This window comes from Scyliorhinus canicula, chromosome 7, assembly GCF_902713615.1.
Source record: "Scyliorhinus canicula chromosome 7, sScyCan1.1, whole genome shotgun sequence".
In the NCBI taxonomy this organism is placed as follows: domain Eukaryota; kingdom Metazoa; phylum Chordata; class Chondrichthyes; order Carcharhiniformes; family Scyliorhinidae; genus Scyliorhinus; species Scyliorhinus canicula.
In genome coordinates, this window is record NC_052152.1 from 125,721,768 (window position 1) to 125,739,744 (window position 17,977).

At 56.0% G+C, this 17,977-nt stretch overlaps 1 protein-coding gene across 1 annotated transcript in view; it reads right to left on the reverse strand.

Annotated features, from left to right (window-relative positions):
* Positions 1 to 17,977, reverse strand: part of ttll9 (tubulin tyrosine ligase-like family, member 9) — a 130,310-nt gene that overhangs the window by 81,598 nt on the left and 30,735 nt on the right. The window contains exon 4 of the mRNA XM_038802878.1: positions 322 to 390. Within this exon, the coding sequence (XP_038658806.1) occupies positions 322 to 390 (69 nt within the window). The remainder of the gene's footprint in view (positions 1 to 321; positions 391 to 17,977) is intronic.

The following is a 17,977-nucleotide window of genomic DNA, read 5'->3' on the forward strand; positions in this document are numbered from 1 at the left end:
CCCATACCACAATCTATTAAAAGTTGTGGGTCAGGTGAACTCCATGATACACTTTGGGGTTCTCTAAACCCTGGCCCATAACAAATGTTACACGAGATGCACAAACAACCGAAATGCATCTTGGTCAACATTGTGGGGATGAAATTACTCTCACAGCTTGGAAAAAATGGGCATAATGGAGTGAATTTAGCACTGAGAAGACAGAATATAGGGAGATACATTTCACTCATATTGAGAAAACAAGACACTAGGAAGATGAATTTCATGACTCTGTGTTACATGGATGCAATATTTTCTATAATACTGCAAATAGAATCTTACCTTTCGCCACTCCATGATATCTTTCAGTTTTCGGAACAGGAATATTCCTTTGCCCTGTGACCTTGCAACCTAAGTAGAACAGAAATGCTTTGTCAGCTGCGAAACAGTACTAAAGTGTGAGATGTGAAATCTACCTTTTCCCAGGCTGGGTACAGGTGGAATGGAATACATCTTTTACTGCCTGAAACGTCATTGACTGATGCATGGTTGTTTTTATTGAACAGGCTCGTAGTGCAATTGATCACTCAGCGAGGAGGTGACTTTGCACTGCAGCAATACTCACAATTTCTCAGCTTTTCTTCTTCTCCCAGAAAGCAATCTCAATGTACTGTCAACTCATCATCATCAGTTTCTTTTTGCTGTTGAAGGAGCTTGTTCCTCACATGTAGAATCATCTGCTGTGTGATCTAACCTGTCTGAGAGCCCAATTGCAGATCTGCATGGTTTTCTACAGTGTGGAACATTTTCTGACATTGTTCGGGCTAGCAGGGGTGGGATTCTCCATTTGCCGGTGCCAAAATCGTGAAACGCGATTGGTCAGAGAATAGGTTCCGATGCATTAGCAGACCCAACCTGGTATTCTCCGGGGTATCCGCGATTCTCCTCCTCCAATGGGCCGAGTTCTGACAGCGCGGTTCTCTTGTGCTTTATAAATCGCAAACAGGGTGCCTGATGAAGGAGAGAGAGGAGGGAGGACATGGATTAGCGCGACTGCGGGCTACCGGACACTGGCCGGGCTGGTTGAGATTGGGGGTGTATCCTGCCAGGGCCGTGGAGGGGGAGGAGGGGGAGAAGAGGCCAAGTGACTGGGGTGATGCCCAGGCATGGACCGCCATTACCGTGGCCATCTTGCTGCACACCCACTAACCACCCACCTTGGCCCCTGGTTCTGCAGAGTGACACTGGTGGGATGGGTGCCCCCAGCTCCGCACCCCACCCCGCCCACTGCCGCACCTCCCCTCATCTGGCTGCCACCCACTGGCGGCCCACCAAGGGCAACACCCACAGTAGCCCAATGGGGGCTGCGGTGCATAACCCTGGTGAGGAGCAGTGCCAGCCAACGGTACCCCGGCATATGGGACGGACTCCACAGTGCTGACCACCGATGGGGCCAGGGGTGCGGGGATGGAGGGACATACGGGAGCAGAGCCCACAGTGCCAACTGGGGCCCTCCATGTAGCCCGGTGGATTTCGTTGGTTCACACACCATGTTAACATGTTGGCCTTTCACCCCTTCCAGACAATGGATATTGAAATTCAACCAGCATTGGCTGCTGCAGTCCTGGGACTATACGAGCTGGCGCTGCTCGAGGAGGAGGAAGCTGCAGCAATGGAGCATGCAGCAGCAGAGCGTGCCGCAGAGAATGGAGAGCGAGCTGCCCAACAGGCTGAGGAGGAGGAGGTGCCAAGGAGACGCCGCATGAGGCCTCGTGTGTACTGGCGCCACCTATCATTCGAGGACCTGCTGTACCGGGGATGCCGAAGACTCCGGCTGAGCAGAGAGACAGTGTGACATAACTGCCAGCTGGTGACACACCTGGCACCGTGGGGGTAGAGGGGAGGACACCCACTCCCGCTGGTCGTCAAGGTGACAGTTGCCCTGAACTTTTACACAGGGGCCAAGTGGGAGCCTGTTGGAATCTCACAGACATATCTCTGTACATAGGTATATCCGCGGCATCACGGAGGCTCCATATGCCAAGGCTGCTCCATACATCCACTTCAATGTGGACGCAGGGTGCCTGGGCAGCGGGGTTCGCCGTCATCGCTGGGATGCCCCGGGTCCAGGGAGTGAGCGATGGGATGCATGCCCTCTACGGGCACCTGCAGATGACAGGCCGCTCTACACCAACCGAAAGGGGTTCCACTCGATGAATACGCAGTTGATATGTGACCATCAGCTGCACATCATTCATGTCTGCGCCCGATACCCAGGCAGTGTGCACGATGCCTTCACCCTAGCACACTCGACGATTCCTGACATGTTTGAGACACCTCCCTGGCTGGAGGAGGATTGGCTCTGTTTGACAGGAGTTATCCGCTGCTGTCGTGACTGATGACACCTCTCCGCAGCCCACAGACGGACGTTCAGACCTGCTATAATGATGCACATGCAGGAACCTGGTCCGTGATCAATCGGTGCTTCAGCCTCCTGAAGATGCGGTTCAGGTGTCTGGACCATTCTGGAGGAGCCGTCCAGTTTGACACTGGGACGGTTTCCCGCATTGTGACGGCCTGCTGTGTCCTCCACAACATCGTGTGCAGAGGAGCGATGTGCTGAAGGAAGAGGCGGAACGCTAGGACTCGTCCGACGAGGAGGATGCAGAGGAGGGCGAGGGTGGGCAAGACATGGAGCCCAGGTGAGCACGGGAGGCCACATGACATGTTCGCCAGGGCCAACGCGCACGGGGCGCTCTGATCACCTCCAGGTGCACTGACTGGGGGGGGTTATGGAGGAGGTGGACTGGCCAGGGTACTGACATCCCCCTTCCCCCCCCCCCCCCAAATCACACCCTGCCTGCAACTCCCACTGTGATGCATACCTGTTGCACTATGGGGTGGGGGTCCTGGGTTGGCAGTAACAGTTGGTCTGGTCAATGGGAGGGTGGATGATGACAATCCGCTCTGCGATGAGCTCTAGTGCTCCACATCCTTTGGCAATGTTTGACTCCTGCTCACAGTAGCACTTTCTCAGAGGGGGGGTAGACAACTCTACATGTTGGTGGTTCCCCAGACAGTACAGGAGTGCAGGTGGCTTGCTCTGATTCCCGCCCAGCGACCTGGCTCCCCATTGGCGGGCGCCTTCTGGTGCGACCGGGCCTGGATGGGGCCTGCTGCTGCTCGGGTGTCCCGGGTGGCGGGGTGCTGCCTCGTTCAGCCCGCTGCCCAGCAGATGCACCAGGGCACGGGGGGGTGGGGTGGGAGGGGAGTCCGAGGTACTGCAAAGATCCGGCACCTCCCCTGCGGGAGTAACCACACGGGCCCCATCATGTCCTCCTCCCTCAGAGTTGCTGATGGCCCCTGGGCTACTCCACGGGAGACAAGGGTAGATATCCCCTGAGGCTCCCTGCTACTTGCCGTTGCCAGTCCAGTCCTCGAGTCTCGCTCTTGTCTCGACCAGGGTCTGCATGCTCGCGGCCATGGAGCACAGGGAGTGGACCATCACGGTCTGGGACTGCACCACATCACGCTGCGACTGTGCCACCGCCCTGTGGGCCTGTGTAACATCAGCCAGTGACTGGGCCACCTCCCTCTTGTCTGCGCCACGTCGGCCAGCTCCTGGGCAATACCGTTGACGTTTGCAGCCATGGCCTGCTGCGACTGTGCCATGCTCAGGAGTGACACTGCAATTTCCTGGTGGCTCTGGGATATGGTTGCCTGTGAGAGGACAGTCCTGTCCTGGTCCTCGGCCAGTGCCTGCACAGAATGCCCCAGACCTTGAACATGCTGATCCATAGCCAAAACCCTCGCCCCCCCAATGCCTACACCACGGACGCCACCCGTGCAGCGTTGGCCTTTGTGCCACACATTATCAGCACCATCTCCTGCTGCTGCACGCGGTTGGACACCTCCAACTGCACCTGCAGGCACTGGATCTCACTGACATGTAGTCCCTCATGTAGTCCCTGGCTCTGCGGCTGCATCTCCACGATTGATAGGACTGTCTGTTCCAGAAGCTCAAGACCCGCCTGGATGGCATCTAGTTCCTCGGGTCGGCCCGCCCTCCGACCGTCCGCCACCTCGGGTGCTCCTACCTCCATCTGCTGTACCGGATTAACTGTGGTGCGCACCAGAGAGTGTCCCAGGAACCTCTTCACTAACATGTCCAACCAAGGTGTCTCTGGGATAGTGGAGGATGTTGGAGACAACTGTGACGGAAAATCACCGACATCCTCGACCCGCGCTCTGGGGTCTCCCGAGTCGCGGGCGGAGGGCTGGTGGGAGAGACTCCGGAATCAAAGGAAAGATGTGCTGGCCTTAGAAAGGGTCCAGCCGAGGTTCACAAGAATGATCTCTGGAATGAACAGCTTGTCATATGAGGAACGGTTGAGGACTCTGGGTCTGTATTTGTTGTAGTTTAGAAGGATGAGGGGGTATCTTATTAAAACTGACGGGACACTCTGAGGCCTCGATAGAGTGGATGTGGAGAGGTTGTTTCCACTTGCAGGAAAAACTAGAACCAGAGGACACTATCTCAGATAAAAGGGACGATCCTTTAAAACAGAGATGAGGAGGAACTTCTTCAGCCAGAGGGTGGTGAATCTGTGGAACTCTTTGCCGCAGAAGGCTGTGGAGGCCAAATCACTGAGTGTCTTTAAGACAGAGATAGATAGGTTCTTGATTAATAAGCGGATCAGGGGTTATGGGGAGAAGGCAGGAGAATGGGGGTGCAAAAAAATATCAGCCATGATTGAAAGGCGGAGCAGACTCGATGGGCCGAGTGGCCTAATTCTGCTTCTGTGTCGTATGGTCTTATGGCTGTGGCAATGTCTGGGGGCGGGATGTCAGATGTACCTACCCCATCACCAGCAAGTCCTCTAATACACAAGACAAGACGCATGCTTAGACCGTGGGACGGGAGGAAAGGGAGGTTGACACATGTGTCATGGGGAACCGCAACTAAGCGGTGTCTCACTTCCTCGCCCATGGCTGAGCTCCACCTTGGCGAACTCCCTTTCCTCTTGGCTGCGGACCACGTCCAGCGCCCTCTGCTCGGCCACAGTGAGGGGCTGCAGGTCCGGTGGTCCCCTCCTGTCTTCTCGCACTCCCAGCAGTTGTGTGCAGCCTTCTCCTGAGTACGGGAGGGGGACAGCCTGACACATGCAGCCAGGGGGTGGGCTGCTGGTGGACTCAGTGGACAGGGCACCCGGCTGTGGTGGCCAGTATGGGTGCCAGCATGTGGTGTAGGGTGGGGGTCCGGCCGACCTCCGGGATAGGGGAGAGTAGAACATAGAACATAGAAAAATACAGCACAGAACAGGCCCTTCAGCCCACGATGTCGTGCCGAACTTTTGTCCTGGATTAAGAACAAATTAACCTACATCCCATCATTCTACCGTAATCCATGTACCTATCCAATAGCCGATTGAAAGTCCCTAATGTTTCCAACTCAACTACTTCCACAGGCAGTGCATTCCATGCCCCCACTACTCTCTGGGTAAAGAACCTGCCTCTGACAGAGTTATGGATATGTGGGATAGGGGTTAGTGCCAGAGGCAAAGTGCTGCCTACTCACCCTCACCGCCAAGGAGGTTGTGCAGGTCGGCCTGGATGGTGTTGCTGCTGGCACTGGCCGCCTCTGCCAACTTCGTCCAGGCACGATGAACGGCGCCAGCTGGCAGCCTCCTTCCTGGGATAAGGGACAAGGGTACCCTCCTCTCCTTCACGCCGTCCAGGAAGATCTCCAGCTCCGCGGTGCAACGGGATGCTGATCTCCTTGCAGCCATTTTGTTTGCTAGGATGGGGTGTGTGGGGAGTGAAGTGAGTGTGAATCGCGAAACTGGTGAATCCGGCACAGCTTCTCATTAGAATTGACTGTGTTCCACATGGCGCTGGTGCTAGTCCCTAGCAGAATCTATCCAGGTGCGGCACCAGTTTTTCTGTCGTGAAATTTCAGGAATTCTGCGTTGGTGTCAACTGAGAAACGGAGAATCCGCATTCGGAGTTTCTGCTGGCTCAGTCACATGATGCCTTGCCAACTGAATTATCGGGGAACTCTTTCTCCTTTATCTCCATCAATTCTGGCAGCTCTCTCCTCTGGCAGCTCCCTCCTCACTGCCAGCTCCCTCCTCACTGTCAGCTCACTCCTCACTGGCAGCTCCCTCCTCACTGTCAGCTCCCTCCTCACTGGCAGTTCCCTCCTCACTGCCAGCTCCCTCCTCACTGGCAGCTCCCTCCTCACTGGCAGCTCTCTCCTCACTGGCAGCTCTCTCCTCACTGGCAGCTCCCTCCTCACTGGCAGCTCTCTCCTCACTGGCAGCTCCCTCCTCACTGGCAGCTCCCTCCTCACTGGCAGCTCCCTCCTCACTGGCAGTTCCCTCCTCACTGCCAGCTCCCTCCTCACTGGCAGCTCTCTCCTCACTGGCAGCTCCCTCCTCACTGGCAGCTCCCTCCTCACTGGCAGCTCCCTCCTCACTGGCAACTCACTCCTCACTGGCAGCTCCCTCCTCACTGGCAGCTCCCTCCTCACTGGCAGCTCCCTCCTCACTGGCAGCTCCCTCCTCACTGGCAGCTCCCTCCTCACTGGCTGCCCCCTCCTCACTGCCAGCTCCCTCCTCACTGGCTGCCCCCTCCTCACTGCCAGCTCTCTCCTCACTGGCAGCTCTCTCCTCACTGGCAGCTCTCTCCTCACTGGCAGCTCTCTCCTCACTGGCAGCTCTCTCCTCACTGGCAGCTCTCTCCTCACTGGCAGCTCTCTCCTCACTGGCAGCTCCCTCCTCACTGGCAGCTCCCTCCTCTGGCAGCTCTCTCCTCACTGGCAGCTCCCCCTTCACTGGCAACTCTCTCCTCACTGGCAGCTCCCCCTTCACTGGCAGCTCTCTGCTCACTGGCAGCTCTCTCCTCACTGGCAGCTCTCTCCTCACTGGCAACTCTCTCCTCACTGGCAGCTCTCTCCTCACTGGCAGCTCTCTCCTCACTGGCAGCTCTCTCCTCACTGGCAGCTCTCTCCTCACTGGCAGCTCCTGCCTTACCAGAAAATCTTAACACCATTTTTGCTTTCATGTGTACTCATTGTTCTCAATTACAATTTGTCACCAAAATTTCTAATTAAGAATTAATTTGACTTCAAATTTGACAGCAGCTCAAAGCTATCCAGCAAACTCAAAGCTATCCATCACAAGCTGTCCAGCATGATCAGATCTTCCCAGGGCACTCAATGCACTAAGCAGCCTGCATTGATAAATGCAAGGAAATGAATTATTCAAATATTATTGAAATGTTTTCAATTCATCATTTTGTGGGGAAAAAAATCATTCAGCTATGCAATTCGTGTTTGATTTAATTTGATTTATTGTCACGTGTACCGAGATACAGTGAAAAGTATTGTTTTGCCTACAGTCCAGGTAGATTCATGGAATTTACAGTGCAGAAGGAGGCCATTCGGCCCATCGAGTCTGCACCGACTCTTGGAAAGAGCACCCTACCCAAGCCCACACCTCCACCCTATCCCCATAACCCAGTAACCTCACCCAACACTAAGGGCAATTTTGGACACTAAGGGCAATTTAGCATGGCCAATCCACCTAACCTGCACATCTTTGGACCGTGGGAGGAAACCAGAGCACCCGGAGGAAACCCACGCAGACACGGGGAGAACGTGCAGACTCCGCACAGACAGTGACCCAAGCCGGGAATCGAACCAGGGTCCCTGGAGTTGTGAAGCAATTGTGCTAACCACTATGCTACAATGCTGCCCATTGCTCCATACATGAAAAAAAAAAGGACATACATAAATACACAACGTAAATACATAGGCACGGGCATCAGGTGAAACATACGAAGTCAAGTACTACTCAGCAGAGAAGATGCTTGAAGAGATCAGTTTGTCCATAAGGGGATCATTCAGGGGTCTGGTAGAAGTGGGGAAGAAGCGGTTTTTGAACCTCTGGTGTATTTTCTCAGAATTTTGTATCTCCTACCTGATGGAAGAGGTTGGAAGGTTTGTTTGATTATGCTGCCCGCTTTCACTATGCAGCGGGACGTGAAGCCAGTCAATGGATGTGAAGAGGTTTTGCAGGATATACTGGCTGTGTTCATGACTGTAGTTTCTTGCGGTCTTGGGCTGAGCAGTTGCCATACCAGGCTGTAATGCAGCCAGATAGGATGCTTTCTGTGGTGCATCTGTAAAAATTGGTAAGAGGCAATGCGGACAAGCCGAAATTCCGCTGTTTCCTGAGGAAGTATAGGCACTGTTATGCTTTCTTAGTCATAGCGCGATGTGCGTTAACCAGAACAGATTGCTGGTGATGTGCACACCTAGAAATTTGAAGCTGTCAACCACCTCCAACTTGGCACCATTGATGCAGACAGGAGTGTGCAGGATACTTCACTCCTTAGTTTTGCTGACATTGAGGGAGAGATTGTTGTCATTACACCATGCCACTAGGTTCTCTCTCTTCCTCTTGTACTCTGACTCATCGTTATTCGAGATTCGACCCACTGCGGGCGTGCCACCAGCAACGTGTCACCGCGACAGCACCACTTGATCACCAGCAGCTCTTAATCAGGTTTAATATCATGGCCTCTACTTTCCACCCACCTACCCTAGTCTCAGGTTTCAAACCTCCCCAATCTCAGGGTCTAAACCATTCCACTCAGTACCCCCGCCTCCAATATAGGGTCTAAACTGGGGCTGGTTTAGCTCACTGAGCTAAATTGCTGGCTTTTAAAGCAGACCAAGCAGGCCAGCAGCACGGTTCGATTCCCGTACCAGCCTCCCCGGACAGGCGCCGGAATGTGGCGACTAGGGGCTTTTCACAGTAACTTCATTGAAGCCTACTCGTGACAATAAGCGATTTTCATTTTCATTTTCATTAAACTCTCCCACCTTGCTCCAATATCTACTCTCTCCCTCCAGCCTCCCAAGCTGTGCCCTTCTCTCCAGACTCCAATCTCTCGCCCCACCTCTCTCACCAGTCTCCAGACCTCGCTGGCCTCTCTCAGCGACCTCCTCACACCCCCTGCACTTCCCTCGATGACTCTCCCACCCCCTACATTTGCCAATATTTTCTTCATTGCCACGGTCCTCGCTGCTCCTGAGCCAACTTACTAAGATTGGTGGAGTTGCAGATAGCGAGGAGGACTGTCAGAGAATACAAAAAAATATAGATAGATTGGAAAGTTGGGCAGAGAAATGGCAGATGGAGTTCAATCCAGGCAAATGCGAGGTGATGCATTTTGGAAGATCAAATTCAAGAGCGGAATATATGGTCAATGGAAGGGTCTTGGGGAAAATTGATGTGCAGAGAGATCTGGGAGTTCAGGTCCATTGTACCCTGAAGGTGGCAACGCAGATTGATAGAGTGGTCAAGAAGGCATACAGCATGCTTGCCTTCATCGGACAGGGTATTGAGTACAAGAGTTGGCAGGTCATGTTACAGTTGTATAGGACTTTGGTTCGGCCACATTTGGAATACTGCATGCAGTTCTGGTCGCCACATTACCAGAAGGATGTGGATGCCTTGGAGAGGGTGCAGAGGAGGTTCACCAGGATGTTGCCTGGTATGGAGGGTGCTAGCTATGAAGAAAGGTTGAGTAGATTAGGATTGTTTTCGTTGGAAAGACGGAGGTTGAGGGGGGGACCTGATTGAGGTCTACAAAATTATGAGAGGTATGGACAGGGTGGACAGCAACAAGCTTTTCCCAAGAGTGGGGGTGTCAGTTACAAGGGGTCACGATTTCAAGGTGAGAGGGGGAAAGTTTAAGGGAGATGTGCGGGGAAAGTTTTTTACGCAGAGGGTGGTGGGTGCCTGGAACGCTTTACCAGCGGAGGTGGTAGAGACGGGCACAATAGCATCATTTAAGAGGCATCTAGACAGGTGTATGAATGGGCGGGAACAGAGGGAAGTAGACCTTGGAAAATAGGAGACAGGTTTAGATAAAGGATCTGGATCGGCGCAGGCTGGGAGGGCCGAAGGGCCTGTTCCTGTGCTGTAATTTTCTTTGTTCTAATCTGCACCAGGAAATGGTCACTTTCAGCTGTCCCTGTGGACAGAGATCTTCAGTTCTGCAGGGGTCAGAAAGAGGGGGAAAGGAGGGGAGGAGGAAAGGATGAGAAGGTCAGGGAGAAGGATGGAAGTGGATAGAGGAGAAAGAGGAGGGGGAAAGCAGGGGAGTGTATGAGGGAAAGGGGGAGGGGAAGTAGGGAAGAGGGCCAAGAGGAGGGATGGAGGGGAGGCAAAAGAGGGGACGAAGTGGGAAAGGAAGACGGGGGATAGAAGGGAGAGGAGTAAGGGCAGCACAGTGGTGAGCACTGTTGTTTCACAGCTCCAGAGTCCCAGGTTCGATTCCCGGCTTGGGTCACTGTCTGTGTGGAGTCTGCACGTTCTCCCCATGTCTGCATGGGTTTCCTCTGGGTGCTCCGGTTTCCTCCCACAGTTCAAAGATGAGCAGCTTAGGTGGATTGGCCATGCTAAATTGCCCTCAGTGTCCAAAGCAACAAGGTTAGGTGGGGTTACTGGGTTACTGGGACAGATTGGAAGTGTGGGCTTAAATGGGGTGCTCTTTCCAAGGGCTGGTGCAGACTCGATGGGGCGAATGGCCTCCTTCTGCACTCTAAATGCTATGATTCTCTGATTGTGTAGATGATTGTGTCTCATAGGCATAGAGGAGGGTAGATATTCCAACAGCTTTCTGCACAATCTTCTGTGTAAAATGGCAAATGTTGAGCTTGCTCTCGAAATTCTATTTTCCCCCCACTGTCAATGCACAAAATTCTGGAGATTGTGCTTCCACGATAGGTAACTTTAGCTACTGCTTTCACGATTATGTCATTGATAGTTATCATCAGAATTGAATGGTGGTTGGTGGACTAAGGATATTCATTCAATCCCCATTCAATGACGTACACTGTGAACAGTGTGTGGGGTAACTGGGGGGCGTGGGAATAGGTTATACTGTGGGCAGTGTGTGACGTACCGGGTAGAAGGGACTGGGGTACACTGTGGACAGTGAGTGGGGTACCAAGGGAGCAGGGACTGGGGTACACTGTGGGCAGTGTGTCGGGTATTCGGGGAGCAGGGACTGGGGTACAGTGTGGGCAGTGTGTGGAGTACCCGGGGAGCAGGGACTGGAGTACACTGTGGGTAGTGTGTGGGGTACCCGGGGAGCAGGGACTGAGGTACACTGTGGGCAGTGTGTGACGTACCGTGTAGAAGGGACGGGGGTACACTGTGGGCAGTGTGTGGGGTACCCGGGGAACAGGGACAGGGGTACACTGTGGGCAGTGTGTGGGGTACCCGGGGAGCAGGGACTGGGGTACACTGTGGGCAGTGTGTGGAGTACCCAGGGAGCAGGGACTGGGGTACACTGTGGGCAGTGTGTGGAGTACCCGGGGAACAGGAACAGGGGTACACTGTGGGCAGTGTGTGGGGTACTCGGGGAGCAGGGACTGGGGTACACTGTGGGCAGTGTGTGGGGTACCCAGGGAGCAGGGACTGGGGTACAGTGTGGGCAGTGTGTGGGGTACTCGGAGAGCAGGGACTGGGGTACACTGTGAGCAGTGTGTGGGGTACCCGGGGAGCAGGGACTGGGGTACACTGTGGGCAGTGTGTGGGGTACCCGGGGAGTAGGGACTGGGGTACAGTGTGGGCAGTGTGTGGGGTACTCGGGGAGCAGGGACTGGGGTACACTGTGGGCAGCGAGTGGGGTACACGGGGAGCAGGGACTGGGGTACACTGTGGGCAGCGAGTGGGGTACACGGGGAGCAGGGACTGGGGTACACTGTGGGCAGTGTGCGGGGTACCCGGTGAACAAGAACAGGGGTACACTGTGGGCAGAGTGTGGGGTACCCAGGGAGCAGGGACTGGGGTACACTGTGGGCAGTATGTGGGGCACCCAGGGAGTAGGGACTAGGGTACAGTGTGGGCAGTGTGTGGGGTACTCGGGGAGCAGGGACTGGGGTACAGTGTGGGCAGTGTGTGGGGTACTCGGGGAGCAGGGACTGGGGTACACTGTGGGCAGTGTGTGGGGCACCCAGGGAGTAGGGACTAGGGTACAGTGTGGGCAGTGTGTGGGGTACTCGGGGAGCAGGGACTGGGGTACAGTGTGGGCAGTGTGTGGGGTACTCGGGGAGCAGGGACTGGGGTACACTGTGGGCAGTGTGTGGGGCACCCAGGGAGTAGGGACTAGGGTACAGTGTGGGCAGTGTGTGGGGTACTCGGGGAGCAGGGACTGGGGTACACTGTGGGCAGTGTGTGGAGTATACGGGGAGCAGGGACTGGGGTACACTGTGGGCAGTGTGTGGGGTACTCGGGGAGCAGGGACTGGGGTACAGTGTGGGCAGTGTGTGGGGAACCCGGGGAGCAGGGACTGGGGTACACTGTGGGCAGCGTGTGGGGTACTTGGGGAGCTGGGATTGGGGTACACTGTGGGCAGTGTGTGGGGTACCCGGGGAGCAGGGACTGGGGTACACTGTGGGCAGTGTATGGGGTACTCGGGGAGCAGGGACAGGGGTACACTGTGGGCAGTGTGTGGAGTATCCGGGGAGTAGGGACTGGGGTACACTGTGGGCAGTGTGTGGGGCACCCAGGGAGCAGGGACTGGGGTACACTGTGGGCAGTGTGTGGGGTACTTGGGGAGCTGGGATTGGGGTACACTGTGGGCAGTGTGTCGGGTACCCGGGGAGCAGGGACTGGGGTACACTGTGGGCAGTGTGTGGGGTACCCGAGGGGCAGGGACTGGGGTACACTGTGGGCATCGTGTAGGGTACCGGGTAGAAGGGACTGGGGTACACTGTGGGCAGTGTGTGGGGTACCGGGGAGTAGGGACTGGGGTACAGTGTGGGCAGTGTGTGGGGTACCGGGGAGTAGGGACTGGGGTACACTGTGGGCAGTGTGTGGGGTACCGGGGAGCAGGGACTGGGGTACAGTGTGGGCAGTGTGTGGAGTATCCGGGGAGTAGGGACTGGGGTACAGTGTGGGCAGTGTGTGGAGTATCCGGGGAGTAGGGACTGGGGTACAGTGTGGGCAGTGTGTGGAGTACCCGGGGAGCAGGGACTGGGGTACAGTGTGGGCAGTGTGTGGGGTACTCGGGGAGCAGGGACTGGGGTACACTGTGGGCAGTGTGTGGGGTACCCGGGGAGCAGGGACTGGGGTACACTGTGGGCAGTGTGTGCGATACCCGGGAGAACGAATGGATGCACTGTGGACTCTATGTGGGCTATGTAGGGACCATAGGTACATAATGGACAGTATTTGGAGTATCGGATGCAGCAGGGAATGGGATACAGCGCAAGAAGCATGTGGGGTGCCCAAGGGAAGTAGGGACGAGGGAACACTGTGAAGAATGTGTGGTGTACTCTGGGAAGAAGGGAATGGGAAAGACTGCGAACAGTGTGTGTGGTACCCGGGGAGGCAGGGAATGGGATACACTGTGGAAAGTGAATGGGGTACTGAGGAGGGAGGCGTCAGGGACCGGGAAACACTTTTGATTGTATGTGGGGTTCCCGCAGGAGCATAGAAAGGTGTGCACTGTGGACAGTATGTGGGGTACCTGGGGTAGCAGCCTCTGGATACACTGAGAACAGTGTGTGCAGTACCCGCAGTTCAGCAAATGGAGGACACCATGGACAGTGTGTGGAACACCCAGGGAGCAGGTACTGGGGTACAGTGCAGGCAATGTGTGGGGTACCTGGGAAGGAAGGAGTGGGGTACATCAGGGAGTGTGTGAGGACTACCTGGGGGAGTACAGAATGGGGCACACAGTGGACAGTGTATGTGGTGCTCAGGGCAGTATGTGGGATATCTGTGAGAGTAGGGACTGGGGTGCAATGCGGACTGTGTGCAGTGTGTGGGGTACCTGGAGCAATACGGACTGGGGTATAATGCTTGCAGTGTGTGCAGTTTCTGAGAGAGTAGGGACAGGGGTATAGGACAGCCTGTGTGGGGTATCTGAGAGAGTAGGGACTGAGGTACAGGACGGGCAGTGTGTGGGGTATCTGAGAGAGTAGGGACTGGGGTACAGTACGGGCAGTGTGTGGGGTATCTGTGAGAGTAGGGACTGGGGTGCAATGCGGACTGTGTGCAGTGTGTGGGGTACCTGGAGGAATACGGACTGGGGTATAATGCTTGCAGTGTGCGCAGTTTCTGAGAGAGTAGGGACAGGGGTATAGGACAGCCTGTGTGGGGTATCTGAGAGAGTTGGGACTGGGGTACAGTACGGGCAGTGTGTGGGGTATCTGAGACAGTAGGGACTGAGGTACAGGACGGGCAGTGTGTGGGGTATCTGGGAGAGTAGGGACAGGTGTACAGTACGGGCAGTGTGTGGGGTATCTGAGAGAGTAGGGACTGGGGTACAGGACGGGCATTGTGTGGGGTATCTGAGAGAGTAGGGACTGGGGTACAGTACGGGCAGTGTGTGGGGTATCTGAGACAGTAGGGACTGGGGTACAGTACGGGCAGTGTGTGGGGTATCTGAGAGAGTAGGGACTGGGGTACAGGACGGGCATTGTGTGGGGTATCTGAGAGAGTAGGGACTGGGGTACAGTACGGGCAGTGTGTGGGGTATCTGAGACAGTAGGGACTGGGGTACAGTACGGGCAGTGTGTGGGGTATCTGGGAGAGTAGGGACTGGGGTACAGTACGGGCCGTGTGTGGGGTATCTGAGAGAGGAGGGACTGAGGTACAGGACGGGCAGTGTGTGGGGTATCTGAGAGAGGAGGGACTGAGGTACAGGACGGGCAGTGTGTGGGGTATCTGGGAGAGTAGGGACTTGGGTACAGTACGGGCAGTGTGTGGGGTATCTGAGAGAGGAGGGACTGAGCTACAGTACGGGCAGTGTGTGGGGTATCTGGGAGAGTAGGGACTGAGGTACAGCACGCGCAGTATGTTGGGTATCTGGGAGAGTAGGGACTGGGGTACAATGCGGGCAGTGTGTGGGGTATCTGGGAGAGTAGAGACTGAGCTACAGGACGGGCAGTGTGTGGGGTATCTGGGAGAGTAGGGACTGGGGTACAGTACGGGCAGTGTGTAGGGTATCTGGGAGAGGAGGGACTGAGGTACAGTACGGGCAGTGTGTGGGGTATCTGGGAGAGTAGGGACTGAGGTACAGCACGCGCAGTATGTTGGGTATCTGGGAGAGTAGGGACTGGGGTACAATGCGGGCAGCCTGTGGGGTATCTGGGAGAGTAGGGACTTAGGTACAGGACGGGCAGTGTGTGGGGTATCTGGGAGAGTAGGGACTGGGGTACAGTACGGGCAGTGTGTAGGGTATCTGGGAGAGGAGGGACTGAGGTACAGGACGGGCAGTGTGTGGGGTATCTGGGAGAGTAGGGACTGAGGTACAGGACGGGCAATGTGTGGAGTATCCGGGAGAGTAGGGACTGAGGTACAGGACGGGTAGTGTGTGGGGTATCTGGGAGAGTAGGGACTGAGGTACAGGACAGGCAGTGTGTGGGATATCTGGGAGAGTAGGGACTGGGGTACAGTACGGGCAGTGTGTGGGTTATCTGGGAGAGAAGGAGGGACTGGGGTACAGTACGGGCAGTGTGTGGGGTATCTGAGAGAGTAGGGACTGGGGTACAGGACGGGCATTGTGTGGGGTATCTGAGAGAGTAGGGACTGGGGTACAGTACGGGCAGTGTGTGGGGTATCTGAGACAGTAGGGACTGGGGTACAGTACGGGCAGTGTGTGGGGTATCTGAGAGAGGAGGGACTGAGGTACAGGACGGGCAGTGTGTGGGGTATCTGAGAGAGGAGGGACTGAGCTACAGTACGGACAGTATGTTGGGTATCTGGGAGAGTAGGGACTGAGGTACAGCACGCGCAGTATGTTGGGTATCTGGGAGAGTAGAGACTGGGGTACAGTACGGGCAGTGTGTAGGGTATCTGGGAGAGGAGGGACTGAGGTACAGGACGGGCAGTGTGTGGGGTATCTGGGAGAGTAGGGACTGAGGTACAGGACGGGCAATGTGTGGAGTATCCGGGAGAGTAGGGACTGAGGTACAGGACGGGTAGTGTGTGGGGTATCTGGGAGAGTAGGGACTGAGGTACAGGACAGGCAGTGTGTGGGATATCTGGGAGAGTAGGGACTGGGGTACAGTACGGGCAGTGTGTGGGTTATCTGGGAGAGAAGGAGGGACTGGGGTACAGGACGGACAGTGTGTGGGGTATCTGGGAGAGTAGGGACAGAGGTACAGGACGGGCAGCGTGTGGGGTACCTGAGAGAGTAGGGACTGGGGAACAGTACGGGCAGTGTGTAGGGTATCTGGGAGAGGAGGGACTGAGGTACAGGACGGGCAGTGTGTGGGGTATCTGAGGGAGTAGGGGCTGAGGTACAGGACGGGCAATGTGTGGGGTATCCGGGAGATTAGGGACTGAGGTACAGGACGGGTAGTGTGTGGGGTATCTGGGAGAGTAGGGACTGAGGTACAGGACGGGCAGTGTGTGGGGTATCTGGGAGAGGAAGGACGCGGGTATAGTACGGGCAGTGTGTGGGGTATCTGGGAGAGAAGGAGGGACTGGGGTACAGGACGGACAGTGTGTGGGGTATCTGGGAGAGTAGGGACTGGGGTACAGGACGGGCAGTGTGTGGGGTATCTGGGAGAGTAGGGACTGGGGTACAGGACGGGCAGTGTGTGGGGTATCTGAGAGAGTAGGGACTGGGGTACAGTACGGGCAGTGTGTGGGGTATCTGAGAGAGTAGGGACTGGGGTACAGGACGGGCAGTGTGTGGGGTATCTGAGAGAGTAGGGACTGGGGTACAGTACGGGCAGTGTGTGGGGTATCTGAGACAGTAGGGACTGAGGTACAGGACGGGCAATGTGTGGAGTATCCGGGAGAGTAGGGACTGAGGTACAGGACGGGCAGTGTGTGGGGTATCTGAGAGAGTAGGGACTGGGGTACAGTACGGGCAGTGTGTGGGGTATCTGAGAGAGTAGGGACTGAGGTACAGGACGGGTAGTGTGTGGGGTATCTGGGAGAGTAGGGACTGAGGTACAGGACGGGCAGTGTGTGGGGTATCTGGGAGAGAAGGAGGGACTGGGGTACAGGACGGACAGTGTGTGGGGTATCTGGGAGAGAAGGAGGGACTGGGGTACAGGACGGACAGTGTGTGGGGTATCTGGGAGAGTAGGGACAGAGGTACAGGACGGGCAGTGTGTGGGGTACCTGAGAGAGTAGGGACTGGGGTACAGTACGGGCAGTGTGTGGGGTATCTGGGAGAGTAGGGACTGGGGTACACGACGGGCAGTGTGTGGGGTATCGGAGAGAGTAGGGACTAAGGTACAGTACGGGCAGTGTGTAGGGTATCTGGGAGAGGAGGGACTGAGGTACAGGACGGGCAGTGTGTGGGGTATCTGAGAGAGTAGGGACTGAGGTACAGGACAGGCAGTGTGTGGGGTATCTGAGGGAGTAGGGGCTGAGGTACAGGACGGGAAATGTGTGGGGTATCCGGGAGATTAGGGACTGAGGTACCGGACGGGTAGTGTGTGGGGTATCTGGGAGAGTAGGGACTGAGGTACAGGACGGGCAGTGTGTGGGGTATCTGGGAGAGGAGGGACTGGGGTACAGGACGGACAGTGTGTGGGGTATCTGGGAGAGTAGGGACTGGGGTACAGGACGGGCAGCGTGTGAGGTATCTGGGAGAGTAGGGACTGGGGTACAGGACGGGCAGTGTGTGGGGTATCTGAGAGAGTAGGGACTGGGGTACAGTACGGGCAGTGTGTGGGGTATCTGGGAGAGTAGGGACTGGGGTACACGACGGGCAGTGTGTGGGGTATCGGAGAGAGTAGGGACTAAGGTACAGTACGGGCAGTGTGTAGGGTATCTGGGAGAGGAGGGACTGAGGTACAGGACGGGCAGTGTGTGGGGTATCTGAGAGAGTAGGGACTGAGGTACAGGACAGGCAGTGTGTGGGGTATCTGAGGGAGTAGGGGCTGAGGTACAGGACGGGAAATGTGTGGGGTATCCGGGAGATTAGGGACTGAGGTACCGGACGG